This window comes from Ceratotherium simum, chromosome 5, assembly GCF_057802395.1.
Source record: "Ceratotherium simum simum isolate JZ-2026a chromosome 5, ASM5780239v1, whole genome shotgun sequence".
Lineage (NCBI taxonomy): Eukaryota > Metazoa > Chordata > Mammalia > Perissodactyla > Rhinocerotidae > Ceratotherium > Ceratotherium simum.
In genome coordinates, this window is record NC_141904.1 from 84,451,886 (window position 1) to 84,474,064 (window position 22,179).

The 22,179-nt window shown below is 52.3% G+C and overlaps 1 protein-coding gene across 1 annotated transcript in view; it reads left to right on the top strand.

The window, feature by feature from the left end:
* The window catches only part of SLC6A11 (solute carrier family 6 member 11), a 127,655-nt gene that overhangs the window by 13,932 nt on the left and 91,544 nt on the right, over nt 1–22,179 (top strand). The window contains exon 5 of the mRNA XM_004443786.3: nt 15,144–15,276. Coding sequence (XP_004443843.3) covers nt 15,144–15,276 — 133 coding nt within the window. The remainder of the gene's footprint in view (nt 1–15,143; nt 15,277–22,179) is intronic.

Sequence of the window (22,179 nt, forward strand, 5' to 3'; positions counted from 1 at the left end):
GCCAGCATGTTCTAGGTGTTCAATAAATATTAGTTGAAATAGATGAGTGGAGGAGTGAATAAATGAATGAAAGAATGAATGTTTCCTAATCCCTTAGAGTTCAGTGTCCTCGTCTATAGATTGGAAATGATGATGGTAACACCCACCTGCAAGGCTGAGATGAGTACTAGATGAGACCTCTCCTGTACCGAGCCTGGCATAGCTTAGGCCCTTTGGAAAGGTTTGAATGCAGAAAGAGAATGTTCCTGATTGACTCTCCTGTTTGTGAGATGGGGATTAGCCCTGTTCCCTGCCTTGCCGGCCTCTCCAGGTTGCTGTGAGGATTAAAGGAGATCACACATGCTGAGAACTTTGATGGGTTGCAAGTGGGGTGCCTGAGTTAGTTCCTGGTCCTGAGCCTCGGTGTCTTGCCTGGCCTCTGCCTCTGCAGGTGCAGATTTGTGGCTGAGCCTTGGGCAGCGTCGGCCTGTGTGTCTGAAGTGGCCTTTGTGCCTCCTGCTGCAGGTCAGAAGCACCCCAGACCCTTTCCCTGTGTCAGACCCAGCACTGTATGGCACCGTCTGCTTCTGTTAATGTGGATTACCCCACTCCCAATATATCACCCCATTCACAGCCACAGTGTAGACTTCAGCCAGCAAGTTCTGGAGCCCAGTGTAAGTCATTGCTTCCTCCACCTGCCGTGTGCACAACCTGGGCGACTTAGACAGCCTCCCTGAGCCTCCATCGGCCCCTCTGAAAATGGGATGGTAGTAGTCCCTACCTCTCAGGGTTGTCGCGAGCATCAGAGGAGATGAGGCCCGTATGCTTTGCATGTGCTAAATGCTCAACATATGGTAGCTAATTTTACAAGGAAGACTTCATCCAGATATTTGAAAATCTACATGGGTTCTTTTCAACATTCTGTAGAGAAGCCTCATCAGCCAGGTCTCTTTGCCCCTGACTGTGGACCTGGAGAACTCTCTTAGTGCATTTTCTTCACTTGGTTGTTAGCTTCTGACATTCTCTGAGCACCTACTGGGTGCTGGGCAACTTATCAGTAGCCAGAAAGATGAGGGGAACACTGTCTGTCCCTGAAGAAGTACAGAGCCTGATGGGGGAAGCTGGAAAGTAAAAAATATAAAATAAAAATGAAATGAATTTTTGAAATAGAAGGCAACAGATATCTGTAGGATACTTGCACAGAGCCAAGACGAGGAAGCCTGGATGCCTGGGCTTTGGGGAAGGACTCATGGAGTTGGTGATGCTTAGCTGTGTTTTGCAGGGTGAATAGGAGTTCATGTGGTTGACAGTGGAATGAGCGAATGGCATGCCAGGTGGAGAAAATAGCATAAGCAAGAGCACAGAGACGTGAAGTTGTGTGTTGAGGCGTGTAGACTTTACCTGAACGCTGCTGCATGTGGAGCCTGGGGAATGGTAGGGACTTTGCTGAGGACGTAGGCAGGGCGTCAGAGTCTTTATTGAGCACCTACTATATGTCAAGTATAGTCGTAGGTTCTGGCGTGCAGCGTGAAGGAAACAAAGACTCACCGTGGTGGAGCTGACGGCACAGACAACCAAATAAGCAGGAGGTATTAGGTTTAAGTTGGGATCCGTCTCCTGAGGAAACAGCAAGCGAGGAGCAGAGAGTGTCGTGGGGTCAGGGAGGAGGTGGCGTTTGAGCAGGGACCTGAGAGAAGTGAGGGAACCAGCCGTGCGCTGTGGGGACGAGCTCTGAGGCTGAGGGAGCAGCGAGGGCGGTGCTCGCAGCGGGCAGATGGTGGGGGTGTTCGGGGAGCAGCAGGCGGGCAGAGAGTCGAGCCGAGCGAGCGTGGAGGACGGCCGTGCCTTTCTAAAGGGTTTGAAACGACCTGCCGGGCCCTCCATGGGCTCTGTCCCTGGAGTAGTATGATCAGGTCTGGGAATAAGGCGGGTCCCCGGCTTCCGGGTGGAGGCGGGGCAGTGGGGGCACGTGCTGCGGTGCAGGTGCGGAAGCGGAGGTTTCCGCCTGGGGAGGGGCTGGCTGGGGAGGGGTGCCCTCCCTGCGGGGCAGACGGGCGGAAGCAGTCTTGGGAGGACGATGGTCGTTCTCCCGGCCATGCGGTGCGCCGGGTGAGGAGAGCGCTGCCCCTGATCTCCTAGCGCCTCCGCAGCCTCCCGCCTGCGCTCGGGTTCCCCTACCTGCGCGCGAGCTCGGGGGGCGCTCGTGCCAGGCAGAGGGGAGGCTGCGAACTGGCCTGGACCCTCGCGGCCTTCGCTCGGCGGCGGAGGCCGGCTCAGCAGTCACCCTGGCGCGTGGGCCGCGCTCGCGCCTTGTTCCCAGAATTGCGCTTCTGCAGTCAGGGCTGCGGGCGCGACCGCATTGCCTGTGTGCAGGGTGTGGATGGCAGCACTGATGGTGATCGTTCTTTTTAAAAGAAAGACACGTGTAAAACCTTAAATATGATCCTGATTAGGTAAATTATCGTTTATTCCTGCCGTGACTGCTAAAAAGGGAGGAGGCAGAGAATGTGTTGGTATGGAAACGATCTCTAAGATAAAATTAAGTGAAAAAGGCGAGGTCTAGAGTGTTGTATATAATAACACATGTATAAAATATACGTACACGGCTTTATCTCCATAGAACGTTTCTGAAGGGAACGCAAAAAATTGTTAACCGTGGTGATCACCGGAGAGTGGGTGGGGTAAGCGAGAGGGTAGAGAGGGTCTTACTTTCTGCTTTATACTTTTTTGTAATATTTGAATTTAAAAAAATTAAAACCAGGAGCATGTTTATTTCATAGTAGTAAAAAAAAAAAGGAGCCATGGGGTTACTGAATAAGATGACATTCATTATAACCATCCTTCCTCTTTAAGTGACAAATCCCATTTACAGACCTGGTTTCACCTTTCTAATCATATTTTATTTATTTTACAAATCGTTTTTGTTAACATCATTTCATTTAATTTTTAAATCAGCCCTTTGAGACAGGCAGAAGAAAAAAGTTTCCATTTTCCGGTTAACTAAACATAATCTTGGAGAAGCTGACAGCCTCCGGGCAGCCGGCTTCTCCAGAAGGCCCTGCTCCCTTGGAGGAGGGAGGGTGCTCCCTCTCCCTGCATGCGCTGTGCCCACGGACAGAGGAGCCTCCCCTCAGAGGAAGTTCTTTCCTGCTAGTTCCTCCTCGGCAGGGAGGAGGGCTCTGATGTAAGGAGGAGAGAGAGGAGGGCCAGTTGAGGGCATAGCGCTTCCCAGCTCTTAGGAGATGCACCAAAGCAAACTTGAATCCGCACTTGGTTGCCCGAGCAAGGTGTTGTGTCTTTTTATTCTAATTGTTTATAATATTTAACCTGATGGCAAAAATAGTGAATGTTGTTGTATGCAATTAAAACACAACAGTTATATAAATGTGATAACGTTTGCATGTCAGATTATAAATCACTTAGAAATATGTGTCTTAGTCCATTCGGGCTGCTGTAACAAAAGTACCATAGACTGGGTGGCTTCAACAATAAACATTTATTTCTCCCAGTCCTGGAGGCTGGGGAGTCCCAGATCAAGGTGCTGACGGATTCCGTGTGTGGTGAGGGCTCATTTCCTGGCTCATAGAAGGCTGTCTTCTCGTTGTGTCCTCATGTGGCAGGAGGGGTGAGGGAGCTCCCTGGGGTGCCTTTCATAGAACACTAATCCCAAAGGGGTGAGGGAGCTCCCGGGGGTCCCTTTCATAGAGCACTAATCCCAAAGGGGTGAGGGAGCTCCCGGGGGTCCCTTTCATAGAGCACTAATCCCAAAGGGGTGAGGGAGCTCCCGGGGGTCCCTTTCATAGAGCACTAATCCCAAAGGGGTGAGGGAGCTCCCTGGGGTCCCTTTCATAGAGCACTAATCACAAAGGGGTGAGGGAGCTCCCTGGGGTCCCTTTCATAGAGCACTAATCCCAAAGGGGTGAAGGAGCTCCCGGGGGTCCCTTTCATAGAGCACTAATCCCAAAGGGGTGAGGGAGCTCCCTGGGGTCCCTTTCATAAAGCACTAATCACAAAGGGGTGAGGGAGCTCCCGGGGGTCCCTTTCATAGAGCACTAATCCCAAAGGGGTGAGGGAGCTCCCGGGGGGTCCCTTTTGTAAAGCACTAATCCCATTCACGGGGGCCCCACCCTCATGACCTGATCGCCTCCCGGAGGTCCCACCTGCTAATACCAGCACGTTGGGGATTAGGATTTCAACCTAGGAATTTTGCGGGGACACAAACATTCAGTGCTTTGCAACGTTTCCCCCCAGCCCTGCCCACGAAGAGGTAACTCTGTTAACAGTTCATTCTCTTCCTGCCAGGCTTTCCCTGTACATTTAGTACCATTCTTTTTGCTTTCCTGTTTGCCCTGTCTGTTGAAGAATATAAGTTCCCAGATTCAGAAATTTAATTCACCTCTTAGGTCAGCTCCGTTTTCTAGAAGTGGGTTCTCCCATTGACACTTGATTTCCTTGTTGCAAAAGTAATCTGTGTTTTTTGTAGAAAATGTAGGACGTATGTTTAAGTAAAAGAAGAAAAAAGAACACGCGATAGGATTTCAGTTTCCACACTGCTGAAGTGGGGTGGGGGGGCCCACCGTTCCGGCTTCCTCGAATCCTCGATGACAGCGCCCGAGGGTCCCTCTCTCTCCCCCGAAGGAAGTGGTCAGCCCCAGGGATGCCCGCGTGCCCAGAGCCCCTGCCCAAGAGGGCCAGTTAATAGTTCTGATGATGATGCAATCTGAGCACAGCGCTGAGAGCAGGAGCTGAGGGCCGAGGTGCTGCTTATGTGTACCGTGGTCGAGATGCTCTTTAAAAGTCCCGTGATAGGGTGTGGGGATGCAGAGGCCTGGGCTTTGGGGCCAGACAGCAAGAGTTTGAATCCTCGTGCTTCCACTTATTAGCCTTGGGCTTGTTACTTAAATCTCTCTGCAACTCACTTTCTCTGTCTGCAAAATGAGGCGGGGGGAGGAGGAGGAGGAGGAATTGGGCTTAGTAAGTGCTGAAGAGCTGTGATCCACTATTATTACCCATTCTTGATCATTAGAGTAAAGATATTTGTATATAAAGTCAGCCACGAGGGTATTTGTTTTCACAAACTGATAGTGGATGTCTTACACTAAATACTGGGAAGCTGCGATTGACTGAACCAGGAGAGTTTTGTCTGAGGGTCTTTCATGTCCTGATGGACACAGTGAGGGAAAGGAACTCTCATTTAGTTACTGTGCACCTGCTGTGTACCCTGGCCCTGAGCAGGGCCGTCCAGTCACGTTCCCTCACTAATCCACCCAACCCAGGGGATGAGTGATGTCTGGATCCTCATCTCACTCTGATGCAGGGAGAGGTTAAGGGGCTTGTCCCAGGTGCCTCTCTTGGCGAGCAGGGGCCAGAGCTGGGCTGAGAGCGGCGTCTGATCCCTCCTCCCTCCGTGCTCCTCCTGCTGGTATCTGAAATGCATCCTTTGCCTGTTTTATTTCGGGGCAGAATCCGACTGGCGTGTTCCTCCTCTCTGCAGCCCTGTGGATCTAGGCTCTTGAAGGAAGAGTTTTGCAGCAGATGGGGAGGTATAATTGATGGAGGGAGGGAGAGAGGGAGAGGGAGACTAATGAGGAATGACTTAAGAGAAGGCTCCAATGCCCAGCAAAAACAAAAAGAAACCTGTTGGCCTATGTCTTCTCTGGATTTCAAGAGGTTCCTTTAGGAAAGGACTTGAATCTTGCTTTTAGAAGAAAACTGGTTTCCAGCTGAGCCTGGTGCTGTGTGAGACCTGTGGACTATGATCTGCTGTGGTGACAGATGTAAACTGATGATGGCCTCGCCGTGTATAGCTTGTGGCCCTGCAGCTGGTGGCACGGGGCACTGATGAATGAATTTAATTCAGACTCAGGCATGGAATAACTCAGACGTGGCTGTTACCCAATTTTAGTGCATTATCTCGATTCCAGATTATTTTAAATAAAACCATGGGAAAGTATATAAAACTCCCCAGTTTTACACACACACGCATGTACACGCACACACACGCACACGGTCACCTCTGCTCCACGCTCTCCCTGGAAGACATCCAGGATGGGGAAGAAGCGTCAGAGCTGGGGGACTGACTCTTCCGTGTACTAGTGGGGCCCCTGAGCATGTGATGCGGAACCTCCGTTTCCTCGTTGGTGGAACGGGTGTACATCTCCCGCCCTTCAGGGCGCAGTCAGTGTGAAGTGACAGTGGTAGGTAGGGAGGCGCAGGTCAATGTTAGCTTCTCTCACCCCTGCGTCTCTCATTCTCAACCCGCCCGCCTCCCTGACCCCACAGCTGTGCTGGATGAGGTGACATTGGAAGAACGGAGGTCTGAGGTCTCCTGGTGGGTTGCACACGGCTGGCAGCAGACCCCCGCTCCTCACTCCGGACCTCCTTCTCCCGGGCTCTTCCCCACGGCATGAGTGCCTGTCCCGGTTGCCGGCCCTCTGTGGCAGACAGTGGCTCTTTGCTCTTTGCCAGCCTTAACACAGACCATCTCAGAGGGGCCAACAGGGGCAAAGTTGGTCAGACTTGACCTGAACTTTTGGTCCCACGTAATGCAGAGCTGCTGTGCCTTGGAGGCTTGGGGCTGGGAAGGCTCGGGTGGCACTTTGGGGCTGTGTGAGTCCTGGTGGGCGAGAGAAAGGGGCAGGACTCTGAGGGCCCTGGGACCTCAGCCATGGGGTCGTGACCCCATCCACCTCGTGGGATCCATGTGCCATGTGTGAGAATGGGCTTGTGAACTTGTGGTGGGTTCCCAAAGCCGCGGCAGCCTCTCTTTCTCATCCTGCCCCTTGTGTGCTGTGCCTCCCGACCTGCAGACCCTCTGTTCACTTCTCCCCGTGAGGCCCGAGTTTGGGGGCTTTCCCTGTGTTCTGATGGTTCCCATCTCTAGACCGGCTCTCCTCTCCTCACTGCCTCCTGCTTCCCTGGATCTCACCCTCCAGCTGTGGAGGGCCGGAATGGCGTTGAACTTGGGGTCAGGAGACTGCGGTGTGAGGCCAGCCTCTGTGACTTACCAGTCTGTGATCCAAGCAAGGCACATATCCACTTGGGGCCTCAGTTTCCTCTGAACAAGGGGTATGAAACAAGATCACGCACACAAGAGTGCCCACAGCTCCAGCCCACAGCGTGTGTCTGCACAGTGTTAGGAAGTATCGCTTTGGAAAGACAGAAGCGTGGTGGGGGCACTTCCTTCTTAACAACTTTTTAATAACTTTGAGGTCTAGTTTACATACCGTAAACTGCACCTCTTTTAAGTGTACAGGTTAGTGATTTTGAGTAAATTTGCCGAGTGTGAAACTGTCACCACACTGTGGGTTTAGAGCCTGTCCATCACCCTGTGGGGATCTTGCATGTGTGTTTATAGTTAATCTGCACTCCCACCTGCAGGCAGCCGCTCCTCTACCGTCTGTCTGTGTGGATTTGCCTGGTCTGGACGTTGCACACAAATGGGCTCCGACCACGTGTGGTCCTTCATCACTGTCTTCTCTCACTTGGCGTAATGTTTTCGGGGTCCATCCGTGTTATAGCCTGTAGTGGCTAGACCATGTTCCACTGAGTGGGTACACCACATTTTCTTTTTCTGTCTCTCCATCAGTTGATGGACGTTTGGGTGGTTTTTGGTTTTTGGCTGTTAAGAATAACCTAGGGATGGAATTGCTAAATTTTATGTTTAACTTTTTAAGAAACTGCCAAACTGTTTTCCGACATGGCTAAACCATTTTTCATTCCTACCAGCGATGTCTGACCGTTCCATTTCTCCGCGTCCTTGAAGACACTTGTTATTGTCTGTCTTTTTGATGGCAGCCGTCCCAGCGGGTGCACCGTTGTGGATGTGAAGTAGTATCTCATTGTGGTTTTAATTTGCGCTTTAGTGGGGAATACTTCTAAATAAATGTGGGCAGCCTTGGGTTAGACAGAGCTATAGAGCTGTCTTTATTGTAGGATTTCTCGGAGCCGTTAACATTCTGAGGAGCCTTGGGAAGCTCTGAGGAGGGCAGAGTGCGTGTGCAGCCTTTCCTCAGATGAGATCCACTGTGACCTGGGACTCAGGGTGTTGGGAAGGATTAGTGCTCTGTGGGAAGCGTTAGCCTGGGACAGGAGTTAAGAAACTGTGGGCCGTGTGCCATTTGCTGCCTGTTTTTGTTAACGTTTTATTGGAAGACAGCTACACCCATTCATTGACAAATTGTTTTGGAGGCTCTCACATTGCATAGAGTTGAGTAGCTGGGACGGAGACCATATGCCTTGCAAAGCCTAAAATATTTACTGTCTGGCCCTTTACAGAAACAGTCTGCTGACCCCTGACCTAGGGGCGCCTGGTGCACAGCAGGTGCTCACTTAACCTTTAGATGGAAGGAGGGACAGGCCCTCAGGGTACAGGTGGGGACTGAGGAAGCACTCTGTGAGGCTTATTTGAGCTGGTGCTTGAAGGCTTGAAGGTAGAATTTTGACGGCTTGGGAGAATTGAGAAGGACGTTCCTGGCAGAGAGAACAGGGGAAAGGAATCCTAGAAAGTGGAGAAGTGCGAGGTGTGTTTGGGGACTGGTGGGGACTTCTGTGTGGCCTGGGAGGAGGATTTATGCAGCGAGGGGAGAACGTGGAGCGGTAGCCCCAGACCCCTCAAGACAACTTAGGTCCCCAGTTGTATTCCCTGAATGACACGTGGCCGGTCCATCTTCCCCAAGACTGAGCAGTGAGTCTGAGCTCTGCCTCTGGAGTCAGGCAGATGTGGCTTCAGCCTCCGCCTCTGCCTTCCTGGGCAGGTTACTTCCCTAAGCCACGGTTTTCCCACCTGTAAAATGGGAATGATAGTGGCGCTCTCCTCAGGAGTAAGCACAATGAGGGAAATGCAAGCTGTTGTCCTTGTTGCTGATATCTTTATCCTCCTGGAAGGGAAGCTCGCTGAGGGCAGAGCACGCCTGCTTTACTCATGACTGGCGCCCTGGTCCTTAGGGCGCTCAGCATGGAGTTAGCACCCAGCAGTATCTGCTGAATGACGTAGAGGCCTGAGTTTGTTGCCGGGGAGGGTCCTGCCTTGAGTCCCCAGCTTGGTGTAGGGCCTCTGCTGTGGGCTCTGCAGGAGCAGGGCCTGTACATGGGGAGAGTTGGGGGCCTGCACTTCGCTTCTTTCTTCCCAGAGATGTGAGAGCAGAACCCCGAGAGCGAGGGCCAGGGAAGGCACATTTGTTTTGGTGATGGGCCCCTTTTTGTTTGTTTGTTGCTTTGGGAGACCAGAAAGGAGGACCGAACAAGGCTATTTATAGCCCAGCCCCTCAGCGCCAGCTCGTAGGGCGGTCTCTGCATCCCTGGCAGCTCTTTCCTCCAGGGCAGGTTGAAGAAAGGTGACGTGTTTGCCGGCTCTGTGCTGGACATTAAGATGAGGCCTGCCAGGCCAGGCCGGCTGGGAGCCATTCCCACCCGCCTCTCCCAGGCTCTCTGCCGGTGGTGGGAGAGAGGGGTCTGCTCCGTCTCTGCTCTCTCTGCTCCCGCCATGCCTGGCCCTGGACGCAGGGAAGCTCCAGTTGTGTGGCTGTGTCCTTCTCTCCAGACTCAGCCCCTCTGTGTGGGTGGAATGACGGTGATGCCTGAGGAGCGGGTGGGATTCCAGCCGCTTCCCTCAGATGTGAAGGATGTACGAGACGCCTTAGGCAGGATGCATCCTCTCTCCGGGGTCGGTTTCTGGTGAGGCAGTGGGATGTGTGGGCGTCAGAAGAACCTGGTTTCAAGCCCCAAGCTGGGCACGTTGCTGCCCCTCTCTGGGCCTCAGCTTCCCCACCTGTAAAATGGGTATAATAATGCCTTGACAGGGAGGACTGAGTGCAGAGAGATGTGAGGGCTCTCGGGTGGCACCTGCCACAGTCTCCTCCACTGCCAGCTCCGTTTAAGCTCACCTCTCAGTATCTGCCTCCCCCAGCTGCCCCTGACTCTGACTCGTCAGAGCCAAACTCTCCTAAAGAGCCGCCTCACCGGGGTCTCACCTCCTGTCTGCTCGCCACCCCCTGCCTTCTGAAGTGTGCCCCACCGGTGATCGGTGAGCGGCCCTCCTTGCCTCACCCACCCCTCCGGGTCTCAAGTCCCGCGGCCACTCTCCCTCCTACCAGGCTGCTCTGCTGCCTGGGCCGATGGCTGTTCCTCTCCTGGAGGCCTCTCCCTCTGCCTAGGGGACCCACCTTCGCCTGCTGTCCCCTGCCCTTCTGCCTACCCTCTCCGCCTCCCTCAGGGGCTCCTCCCTTCCTTTCTCTGCCCTGTCAGTGTTGGGGTTCCGGGGCCTCTGCTGCAGGCCCCCTCCCTGCCCCTTCTCCATCTCTCCCAGGGCAGCCTCATGTTCTCCCGGGGCACCCCGATGGCCGAGGGCTCAGGTCTGCATCTCTTCCCCGAGCTTTGCACCCAGAGACCCAGTTGCCCTAGACATTGCAGTAGGGGTGTCCCGCAAGCACCTCAACATCCTCTTCTCTGAAAGATTGATTCTCCAGCTCCTCCTCTTCCCCATGTGCAGTTCACTCCTGCTCAGCTAATAACCTCCGTCCATCCAGGTGTGAACCTGGCTGTCTGCCTAGACCTCCCTCTTCCCTGGTACCCACTACCCCCAGGCAGTCCCCTTGTGCTTCTGCTGCTCTCAAACCTTCCTGTTCCCGTCTAGGGCCATTCCCCTTCCTTGGTCCACAGCCTCCCCGTTTATTGTCCAAATTAAGGCAAAATTCTCTGCACTGGGCACCCTGCCCCGTTCCACCCTTACCGTCCATTCTTCCCACTGCAGCCAGAGAGTTTTCTGAAACGTGCATCTGACGGGGTCTCGCCCTTGTTTAAGATTCTTCTAGGCCTCCACCGCCCTCAGGATGCAGCCCCAGCTCCTCAGCAAGGCTCACGGTCCGGCCCTTGCTCTCCCCTCCAGCCTTGTCCTCACCACCACCTCTCCCTGCCTCCTCTGCACTGACCAACACGCCATGCCCTTCCCTGGCCTCGCCGAGCCTTCCTTCCAGCCTCCTGGCATTTGCCCTTGATGGACTTTCTGCCCCAAATACCCCCCTTCTGGTTTGCTAACTCTCCTCCTACCCTTCAGGACCGCCACCGCACCCCCACATCCTGAGATTGGCCAGACCCCCATGAGGGTCCCGGCTTTTCTCTATATGACCTCTCCACGCCCTGCTCTGTTTCCTCATCTGCCCTCCCCATCAGAGCACAAGCTCTTTAAGGACGCACAGACGTACACAGGACCTGGCACACTGAAGACACCTTACTAAGGATTACTTGAACAGATTAACAAATGCATGAAGGACATGTGCTGTGTACTCCTTTTACTTAGCACACAGAGACAGCTTTGGGGCGTGCATTTACCACAGCTTTAGCTTACAAAGGAGGGGAAGGCGGTGATTTGAGTGTGGTGGGGAGTCCAGGAGAGAGCATTGAGGCTGAAAGTGTGGGCTCTGGAGCCAGGAGCCCTGAGTTCAGATCCCAGCTCTGTCGCTTGCTTGTGATATGACTTCCAGCAAGTTACTTAACCTCTCTGCACCTCAGGTTCCCCATCTTTGAAATGATGATAGTAATTGTGCCTACCTCAAGGATTGTTGAGAGAGTTAGATGAGTTTGTGCTTAAAAACCTGGAGAAGAGAGGTATCATCCTTCCCATTTTACTGATGAGGGAGCTCAGAGAGGTGATGCCATTACCTGAGGTCACACAGCTCGTAAGGAGCAGAGCTTGGATTTGAGCCCAGCCTGTCTTTGTGTGTGCCAGTGGCTGCAGAATCAGACGTATTATGCCTGCAGGCTCTGAGATTTCAGCCTCTGGGTGGAAATCTCCAGAAATATTCTACTCTTATGGCCAGAAAAACACGCTTCATGCAGAATCTGCTTTCTTGCCTGGCTCACAGTAGCTGCACAACACTGCTCGTGTAGATGAGTAATATTTACTAAAGGCCTCAGAGCCCCATCTCGTCTCCAGCGTTTCCTGCTCCCTGGGCGGTGGTGGGAGGGCTGTCCTGGGTCTCCTTTGGCCAGGGTGCTGACAGCAGCCTGTCCTCATTCAGGGCTTTCTTCTGTCCCAGCGCTTCGTGGGGGAGAGGCATTGAGAGAGCGTTCTCCCAGGAGGAGCTGTGCCTTCTCCGAGTCTCCGGAGTTGAGTGTCCCAGCCCCCGCGCTCTCAAAGGCTGCCCTTGGGGGTTTCAGAACAACCCCACAGCCCTGCAGGCTGAGAACCTGGCCTCCGAGCCCCTCCTTTGGGACTCAAGGTCTGTGGCTAGAGTCAGCGCTGGTAAAACCTAAAGAAAATAGTTTGGGGATGTTCTCAGATAGTGTCTGGTGGGACAGAAGAGCGGTTGGTCCTGCGTCGCTTCTAGTAGTCTGCTTCACTCTGGGGTGAGAGTGTTCAGTTAAGCGAGGGCGCTGACGCAGGCTGCATGGCTCAAAAGTTTGCAGCATCCAGAATGTGGAAGAGAGGGGACCGGAGCTGGTTTGCTCCTGACAGGTCTGCTGCTGCTTTCTCCCTCCATCCCACGCGGTTTCCAGTTTTCAGATTCTCCGTTCAGAAAACAGCGACATCCACAAGAACGCATGTGTGTGCACCCCTGCTAGTTAGGGGCCTTGTGTGTTCCTTTAGTGAAACATGCAGAGTCGGGAGTGGCCTGGGGCGGAGCACACCCAGGTCGGTTCCCCCTGCAGCGGCCCGTTTTCTTTCCTGCTCGGGGTTGTCCCTTCTCATTCACCAGCTGAGGGGCATTTGGGACGCTTTTGGGGGCAGTTTGTAAGGTGGCAGGCATAGGCTGGCTGCAAGGTTCTTCATCCGGAGACAGGGGAGCCGGTGAGCACCCTGGAGTTCCCTGCAGAATTCTGGGAGTGAGTAGGTGCATTAGGGAATTTCTCCGGGGAGAAAGCCCATCCCAATGGTAGCTTCTCAAAACACCCCTCACTCCCTCCCCAGGTCCTTGCCAAAAAAAAGGATAAAAAGGGTCCGGCCCGGTGGCGTGGTGGTTAAGTTCGCATACTCCGCTTGAGCGGCCCAGGGTTTGCAAGTTCGGATCCCTGGTGCAGACCTATGCACAGCTTATGAAGCCGTGCTGTGGCAGGCATCCCACATATAAAGTAGAGGAAGATGGGCACAGATGTTAGCCCAGGGCCAATCTTCCTCAGCAACAAGAGGAGGATTGGCAACAGATGTTAGCTCAGGAATAATCTTCCTCACCAAAAAAAAAAAAAAAAAACTATTCAGGTGGAGTTTGTAGGTCATTCCTTCATTGCTGGCAAACTGCTTCTATGGTGCTCAAGCCATACCGTGCATAAGTAGGCCTTGGGGAAACGTGGCAAAATGTGTCTTCCTGGGAGAGCCCTTCACAGAGATTGGGACTCAGTGGGTCTGGGATGGGGTGCAGGAATTTCTGTGTGTTTGGCAAGTACCCCACAAGGACCATGCTCTGGGGCCCACCGCTCTGTTATAATAATGGAAACTCTTGAAGGTTTCATTTAATAAGGTCTGTAGTTTTAAAATGAATTAGAGCCAGATACTGGTAAGACATAAGAAGCAGATAAAGTAACGGTTGTTATAACTACGTGCCTGCCTCCTTTCTTTCTCAAATAACTTGGACTTCTTTTTTGTCTGGCTTATCCTAGTAGGGGGCAAGAGCCAGACCCTGTGCCCGTTTTTATCCTCAGTGTCAACATAGTGCCTGGCACGCAGTTGGTGCTCCATGAGTGTGTATTTAAGTTGATGTTCCCCCTTGTCCTGGCCATAGGTCTGAGAGCTGGTTTCCTTTTGCATAAATCCATGGCCGCACACAGCCCGATTTTGTTTGGGGGCCTGCCTGATTTCTCCAGCGGGGTTTGGGGTTGGAGGGAGCCTGCAGACCAGTGCTAATTGGTGTCATTGAGTAATTAATGCAGAATCAGGCCCTGAGCGGATTCCCAGGGCGACAGACACTGAGGGAGGCTTTCATGCTTGGTGGGATGGGAGCTGCTTTCTCAAAGGACGTTCCCAGAGCACTGAGGCGGCTGGCGTGGTCCGGTGGGGGTGGTTTGGCAGCTGGAACGGGGTTCGTGGAGCGAGTTTGGAGGGAGTTTGTGTTGGTGCCATGGTTCTGCACAATATGGAGCGTGGCGAGTTTGACTTTAAAGGAACACAAGCCCCAGGCATGGGCTCTGGAGCCAGGCCTGTGTCAGCTCTGAAGCATTGATGGTTCTGAGGGAAGGCCGTGGCTCGAGCCGTGGCCCCGTGCACCCAGGCATCCTCGTTCTCCCGTGGCCTGGGCCGTCTGAGACACCCCTCCCCTCAGCATGCTGGTCAAGGCTCTGTGGTCCTCCTCTGCTGACCTTTCCTGCTTTCCCCTTGATCCCTGTGCTCCAGCCTTCTCCAGGTGTCCCATACTCTGCCTTCTGGACTTTTCTTGTGCTATTCCCTTGACCTAAAACAATCTTTACCCCTTCCCTCCCCTGGCTAAATTCCATCATCCTTCAAAGTTTGGCTCAAATATCCCTTCTTCCAGGAAGCTCTCCCTGATCCCCTGTAGCAGTCAGGATAGGGTGGGTTATGCTGCAGTAACAAATGCCCCCAAAGATCTCAATAGTTTAAAGCAACAAAGTTTATTTCTTACTCACAAAACATCTCTGACACAGGGTGGCGGGAGGGCTTACATAGTCACTCAGGAACTCAGGCTTCTAGAGGCTCCATTGTGACACATGCTCCTGTCGTGACAGTAAGATAGGGAAAAGAGAACGTGGCGAACCACACCCCCTGGCTCTGAAAGCTTCTGTCCAAGGGACGAGTCCTCTGGCCACTGCTGAGTTCAGCAGGCCAGGGATGTGTACTCTTCCCTGAGGGAGGACCTGGAGTGTTTGTGGACAGTACTGCGAGTTCCCGGCTCCCCTGAGGTGGGCTGGGTGCTCCTCGGTCTTCCCAAAGCCCCTGCACTTCCTGCATCCTCGCCTTTACCACGCTGTGCGGTAAACCATCTCCGACTGGCCCTCTTTCCCCCATGGAGGGAATCCATGAAGGCGGGGGGCTGGGTCTTGTTCCTCTCTGAGGCCCCCACGCCCAGCCCTGGGTTTGGCTCAGAGAAGACGCTTTGGGGGCGGGCGGGTCAGCGCGTGGGCCCGACCCTGCCCCTCTGCAGTGCTAGCTTTGCCCGAGGTGGGGATCGAGGTGGGCTGTCTGCAGCCCCCCTGACTCTCCGCCCTCCCTTCTGCAGGCGCCGGGTCCTGGCCATCTCGGATGGGATCGAGCACATCGGGAACCTCCGCTGGGAGCTGGCCTTGTGTCTCCTGGCCGCCTGGACCGTCTGCTACTTCTGTATCTGGAAGGGGACCAAGTCCACGGGGAAGGTAGGAGGTGGATCTTCAGGCACCTAGCCGCGGCCGGGGGTGGGTGCGAGCTGTCGTTGCACGAGCTCACAGGAGACCCAGAGAGTGCGAGGAGTTCGCGTTGCAAAGGCCAGCTCTTAACTTGGGAGGGAGGAGGAGCCTGGACTGGAGTCCACTCAGGAGCCCAGAGCCAGAATCCCAGTCCACCACGTATTGGCCGCACACCTCAGGGCTGTTCCCTTCTACCCTCTGAGCCTCCGTTTGCTCATCTGTGAAATAGCAAAGCCTTGTCCCTCTTACTGAGCTGAGAGTCGCACAAGGAAAGGGGAACTAAAGTGCTTTGACAGCCAGGAAGTGCCGAACTGCCGCCATGTAGTTTTTTGTAATTCAGACGTGCGCTCGAGGCGTGTGCTGGCGCAGGTAGTGCTGGCAGCCTCCGCTGACAGACCCCGAGGTCTCACTCGCTTGGCGTCCGTGGAGGGAGGGCAGCCGCTTCCATCTCATTGCCTTGCTGTGCCGCCCGCACCACGTGGCCTCCAGGGCCGGCGCCTCATCAGTGGGAGAGAAATGGGAGGAGACAGCCAGCTTTAACTGCCCTGGCCTGGCAGTTACCACGGCTCTTCCCCTCGCAGACCACCGGCCAGAACCTGAGGCAGGGCCTCACCTAACCGCAAGGGAGGCCGGGAAGTGTAGGGGAGCCCAGGGTCACCCGGGAGCCTGGCCGTCCATGCCACAAGGATCAATACAGAGGTTATAGCTCATGGCCAAGTCCAGCCCGCTCATGTGCTTTATTTAAAAAAGAGCAGACGGCAGTGGGGGGAGAGTTAGTTGCCAACATTTAAAAATCAGGAGATTTCGGGTGGAAAAAAGAAATCTGATTCTGGCAACCCTTAGAAAGTTGAAAGATTTGGCAACACTGCACCTGCGTACCTACACGGCAGCACTGGGCTGAGCTGAGCAGCAGCCGCCTCCTCCTAGGGATACTTTGGTTGACCACAGTCCTCACCATTCCTTATCGCCCCAGTCCTGTGGCGGAATGTCAGTGCCATTAGTTTCCTCATTTGTGCTGTTCATTTCTTATGGAAAAGAGGAAAATGAAGCTTTTCTTATGCCTCCGTCACCCCGACCACGACTCTCCTTGCCTGCCTGCTTCTGGTAGGCAGTTGCTCATAAACTTTATTCTAAGCTATTGGCTGGGACAGGGGCTAGAGTTAAAACCTCCAAGGAGACAGGAACTTAACAATTCTGGGCCCTTTTATAAAAGATGGTCCCCTTGGCTCCCGTAGCGGTGGGTGGGATCAAGAGGAGACTGCTAGAATGCTGGATGTGGGGGAGCTGCAGGAGGGAGGTTGGGATGGCAGAGAAGAGATGTCAACAAGCTCCGTGCTGTGGGCTGTAGAGAAGCTGAGCATGTTCTGGAAAGTGGTCACGAGTGTGCGTGGGGACCAGAGGAAGCAGAACAGAGACTCCAGTGTCCCTTCAGCCAAGGTGACTTGGCTGGTCTTTACTTCTCTGGTTGTATCATAAAGACAATAGAGTTTTTCTGGTTTTACAAATATAAAAATTATTGCATTATTGATATACTTCTTCAGACTACACACACGCTGCCCCTGTCACCCTCCTTGCTGCCTCTTCCGGCTAACGAGGAGGAGACTGTGACTGGGGGCATCCAGAACCAGGGTCTGGAGTCAGGATTCACACCTCAGGTCTGTCGTGCACTAGCTGCGACCTTGGGCACGCTACTTAATTTCTCTGAGCCTCAGTCTCCTCTTCTGCAAGACAAGGATTGATAATGGAGCTCACCTCACAGGGTGGTTTCCAGGAGGAAATGCAAGGATGCACATTCAGCACTTAGCAGAGTGTTAACTAAGAGTAAGTACCGAGTGATGGTGATTTCTAAAAATCTTGTTATGAAGATGACATTTATTCATTTAGGCAGTAGTTTCTGAGTATTTGCTCTATACATAGCGTTATCCAGCAGATATCTAAAGATGAGTAAAAGGTGGCCTCTCCCCCACCCAGACAACATGCATGAAAGCGCTTTGTGAACCACAGCGAGGCGGGAGGGGGTGTCAGGGTTGGTCTCATCATTCCTCCTACTGCAATCGCTGCCTTCTTGGGAGTCGACGCTGAGGCCAGCGGGGCTTGGCTGCGTGGTGTGGTGTGCGGTTGCTGCGAGGACTGCTTGGACGGGGTTGTGGTGCGTGTACACGTGTCAGTTGTCCATGTGCACATGTGGCCTTGCACGCTTGGGCCCAGGATGGGCCATGGCAAAATTTGGTTCCACTCTGCCCTCAGGGGGAAGCTCGATCCCATGGTGGGGCCACTGGCTATTGGCTGGGCCATCGAACCTGTGTGTTCGAATTCCAAGGCAGGGACCGAGTTTCAAGGAAGGACAGGCAGGCTACGTTCTTGGAGATTTCAGGAGAGGCATGTGGGGAAGGCACAGGGGAGAGCGTCCATCCACGGCCTGCTGCTCACTCGACCCCGTGCCCGGGGTCTTCCCTCTACGTTAGCACATAAGATCCCAGAAACTGGGGAGATAGTGCCTCTGTGTCACAGGCGGAGACCCTGAGGCCGAGAGGTTGAGTACGGAGTTACACGGCAACTTTGCACCTCAGCACGGACCGAGAGCTCCTCCGCCTTGCCTGAACTTGGACTCGATGAAAATGTAGAACATTGTGGTGGTTTGAGTGACGTCCTTTCACACACCCTCCCTGAGCCTGCTGTTTCTCCTCTCCAGTAGAAATGGTAATGATGGCTGTAGTAATAATACTGATAAGTAGTAATAAGTAATAGTTATTGAGTACTTCATGTGCCACTTCCATTCAGACCTTGAAACAACCCCATGAGCTGGCGCTAGCGTTAGCTCCATTTTACAGATGAGGAAACTCGGAGGGATTACCTGGCTTGCTCAAGGACCCTCAGGCAGGAAGCAAGTGGCCAGTATTAACCCCAAGCCTTGGTAACCGCCTGGCCCATGCTCTGGATGAGTGTTCCATAGTGCCTGTCACCTGTGACATGGGGACAATGACGATTTTCTTATGGGCTAGTTACAGAAAAGCAGTTAATGAGATAGCTTAGCACATAGGTGCTCAATGGTTGTTTGTTGCAGATGGATCTAAATGGTGCTTTTAAGTGAAATGCTGAAATCACATGAGCCGATTAAGGATTTTCCTGAAGGCTGGGTTTCATGGGCTCTTCCCCGTGTTCCATGCCCAAGACCAGAGTTAGCATCGGGCTGAGATGTGGTTTGCTGGAGCTGTGAGATTCCTTAGAGACTGTCTGGTCCACCCCCATCCTTATTTTATGGATGGGGAACAAGGTCACACAGCGAGTAAGTGTCACTTCAGAAACTAGAGCCTGGTGGCCCAGCTCCCCGGCTGTTTATAACTGATGAGGTTCTGGGGTCACGTCGGGTAGTTTCTGGAGACCAGGAGTCCCCGGATCGGCACGTGGGCTCTTCAGGAGAAGTTACTGTTTATTACTTGCCTCACCTTGGCCATGAGCACAGCGTCCAAAGGTTTATCGGGTTCTGTACAAAAACAGCTAAAAATAAACACTGGGTCATCTGAGTCTTCCCGAGTGGTCAGAGGTCGCCCCTGCCCCCTGCCTGCAGAACCCTGGCCAGAGCCGTTTCCACGAGGCTGCTCATGAAGGAGAACCCCATCTTGCCGCCGTCGTCCGGGCCACGACTAAGTTGGCATTTCCTCTTCATCCCGAGTGCCAGCCCACTTCCCATACTCAGGCCGCAAGCAGAGATTTCTGAAATTTTATTAATTTGAGGAAAGTTCCTGGCGCCCTCCTGTCTCCAAGGTAAAAACTAGGACCCCAACTTGGACTCAATTCGGCAAGCACGTCCCCCCGCAGGTGGGCCGGCACTGCGGGCTCAGCCTTTCGGGAGTTGCTTGTCTAAGTGGGGATTTGGGATCAGGTCACAAATAAGTAGGGTACAGGTGAGGCCTCGACACTGCCACAGGTGACGGGGCGGCCATGCTCCCAGGGGCCTGTGGGGCAGTGCGAGGCCCCAGGCTGCGCTGGCCTGACGTCCCCCGGGGCCAACCTCCGCAGGTGTCCTTCAGCTGCACCCTCCTCAGGTGCTTTACAACCTTCTGACGACACAGAGGCTGGCATTCGGGGTCTCCCCAGGGTCAGAGCGGGCAACCTCTACTCTCAGAGGAAGCTGCTCTGGGCTGAGAGAGACATTAACCAGATTCCAGCTGGTTCCAGGGTGCCACATCCCTTTGCTTCATAAACATTTGTGGAGGGAATGAATCCCGCCTGTGCCTGGGGCTCCCTGCGAGGCGCTGGGATGCAATGGAGAGGACGGGGGACAGTCTTGTCCCCGCAGAGCGTGCATCCTAGTAGGGCGGGCACAGACACGGAAGCAGTTGCGATTCAGTGTACGTATCGGTGCTAGCAATAAACAAAGGACAGTTAGAGAATCAGATCCCGAGAACGCAGGGATTCTAACGGTTGAGGACTGGCTCTGGAAGATTAGAACATGGCATGTCAGAGCTGGGAGGCATCTTGGCTTTTAAGTCTAAACCCTATTTTACAAATAGGGAAGTGGAGGCCCAGAGAGGTCCCAAGGGTTGCCCAAGGCCACCCTACTTGGAAGGAGCAGTGCAGGGATTCAAACCCGGGTCGACTGCCTTCTGTAAGCCTGGTCCTCATCTGTTCTGAGGCCTCGCGCTGGGAGTCCACGTGAGGTTCAACATGAGCGCGTCGATCACGGTTCCGAGCCCCTGCAGGTGCTTGGTAAGCCGTCTCCCTGCCCCAGCGCGACAGCTGCACCCTCAGTTCTGCATAGTCATTCCTCTCTCCAGACGCTGTTGGAAATTCTAGAAGTCTGGATTAAAAAAATAAATAAGAACCTTTCTCAGGTGTATATTAAGTCCCGAGAAAATGTAGGATTCTGAAACACTTGGTTTCTTCAGAGGAAACTTGCAGGCTGTTTATCACTTGTCATCTTCTAGATGATAGACAGTTTCAGTCTGGAAAATTGGAACATGGATAATTGAAATCAAATGACCAGAACGTGGAGACATGTTTGTGATTTTCCTGTGTCCTTGTTTTTTGTTTTTGTCTTTAAAGACTTTATTTTTTAGAGCAGTTTTAGATTCACAGCAAAATTGGGAGGAAGGTACAACGAGTTCCCACATTACCACTTAAGCACAGCCTCCCCCATCATCAGCATCCCCCACCAGAGTGGTACATGTGTTACAATTGATGAGCCTGCATTGACACGACATAATCACCCAGAGTCCATAGATGACCTTAGGGTTCCCTCTTGGTGGTGTGCATTCCATGGGTTTTGACAAATGTGTAATGACATGTATTCACCAATAGTTTCACTGCCCTAAAAATCCTCTGTGCTCTCTTCTGTTCCTCTCCCCCTTCCCCACCCCTGGCAATGACTGGTCTTTTTACTGTCTTCATAGTTTTGACTTTTCCAGAATGTCATATCACTGGAATCATACTGTATGTAGCTTTTTCAGATTGACTCCTTTTACTTAGTAATATGCATGTTCCTCCATGCCTTTTCATGGCTTGATAACTCATTTCTTTTTATCACTGAATAATATTTCATTGTTTGGATGCACCACGGTTTATTCACCTGCTGAAGGACATGTTGGGTACTTCCAAATTTGGCAATTATGTATAAAGTGCTGTAAACATTCGTGTACAGATTTTTGTGTGGACATAAGTTTTCAGCTCCTTTGGATAAATACCGAGGAGTGCAATTACTGGATCTTATCATAAGAGTATGTTTGATTTTGTACAAAACTGCCAAACTGGCTTCCACAGTGGCTGTCCCATTTTACATTCCCACCAGCAGTGAATGAGAGTTCCTGTCGCTCCACATCCTCGCCAGCATTTAGTGGTGTCAGTGTTTTGGATTTGGGCCATCCTAATAGAGTGTAGTGGCATCTCGTTGTTTTAATTTGCATTTCCCCGATGAGAGGTGATGTGGAGCATCTTTTCGTATGCTTCTTTACCATCTGTGTATCTTCTTTGGTGAGGTGTCCATTAAGGTCTTTGACCCGTTTTGTAATCACGTTGTTTTCTTCTTCTTGCATTTTAAGAGTTTTTTGTGTATATTGGATATATCGGATGTGTCTTTTGCAAATATTTTCTCCCAGTCTGTGGTTTGTTTTCTCATTCTCTTGTCATTGTCTTTCACAGGGCAGAAGTTTTTAATTTAATGAAGTCCAGCTTATCAATTATTTCTGTCATGGATTGTGCCTTTGGTGTTGTATCTAAAAAGTCATATAGGTTTTCTCCTATGTTACCTTCTAGGAGTTTTATAGTTTTGCATTTTACATTTAGGTCTATGATCCATTTTGAGTTAATTTTTGTGAAGGGTATAAGGTCTGTGTCTAGTTCGTTGTTTTACATGTGGGTGTCCATTTATTGAAAAGACTATCTTTGCTCTTACCTTGTTTTTATATTCATCAACCAAATTCATCTTGGCCATCCCTGCGAGTAGCTCCTCCCCCTGGTTTTGTAGGCCTGAAACCACTAAGTCATTTTTGACAACTTCTTTCTTTACCTCTCATCCAATTATTGACGAAGTCTACTTTTGTAATCACCCTGGAAAACATCCTATCCTGTCCATTTTTGTTATCCATCCATCCACTCACCCACCCACACAGTCAACAAATATTGAACCCTCAGTGACTCCCCAGTACCTCCAGAGTGAAAACGACTCTGAGAATTTCCCACTTGTACAAACATATTCCTGACATACAGAATGAGACAACTGAAATCCTTTGTATTCTATGAAACAATAATTTCAAATAAATTCTAGGTGTTCCTGTTTTTATTCTGTTTTATCATATGACAGCATGTGAAGCAACATTATGATTTTGTGATATATTCCTAGTACCTGCTATGCATATTTGTTGAAGACCAAAAAAC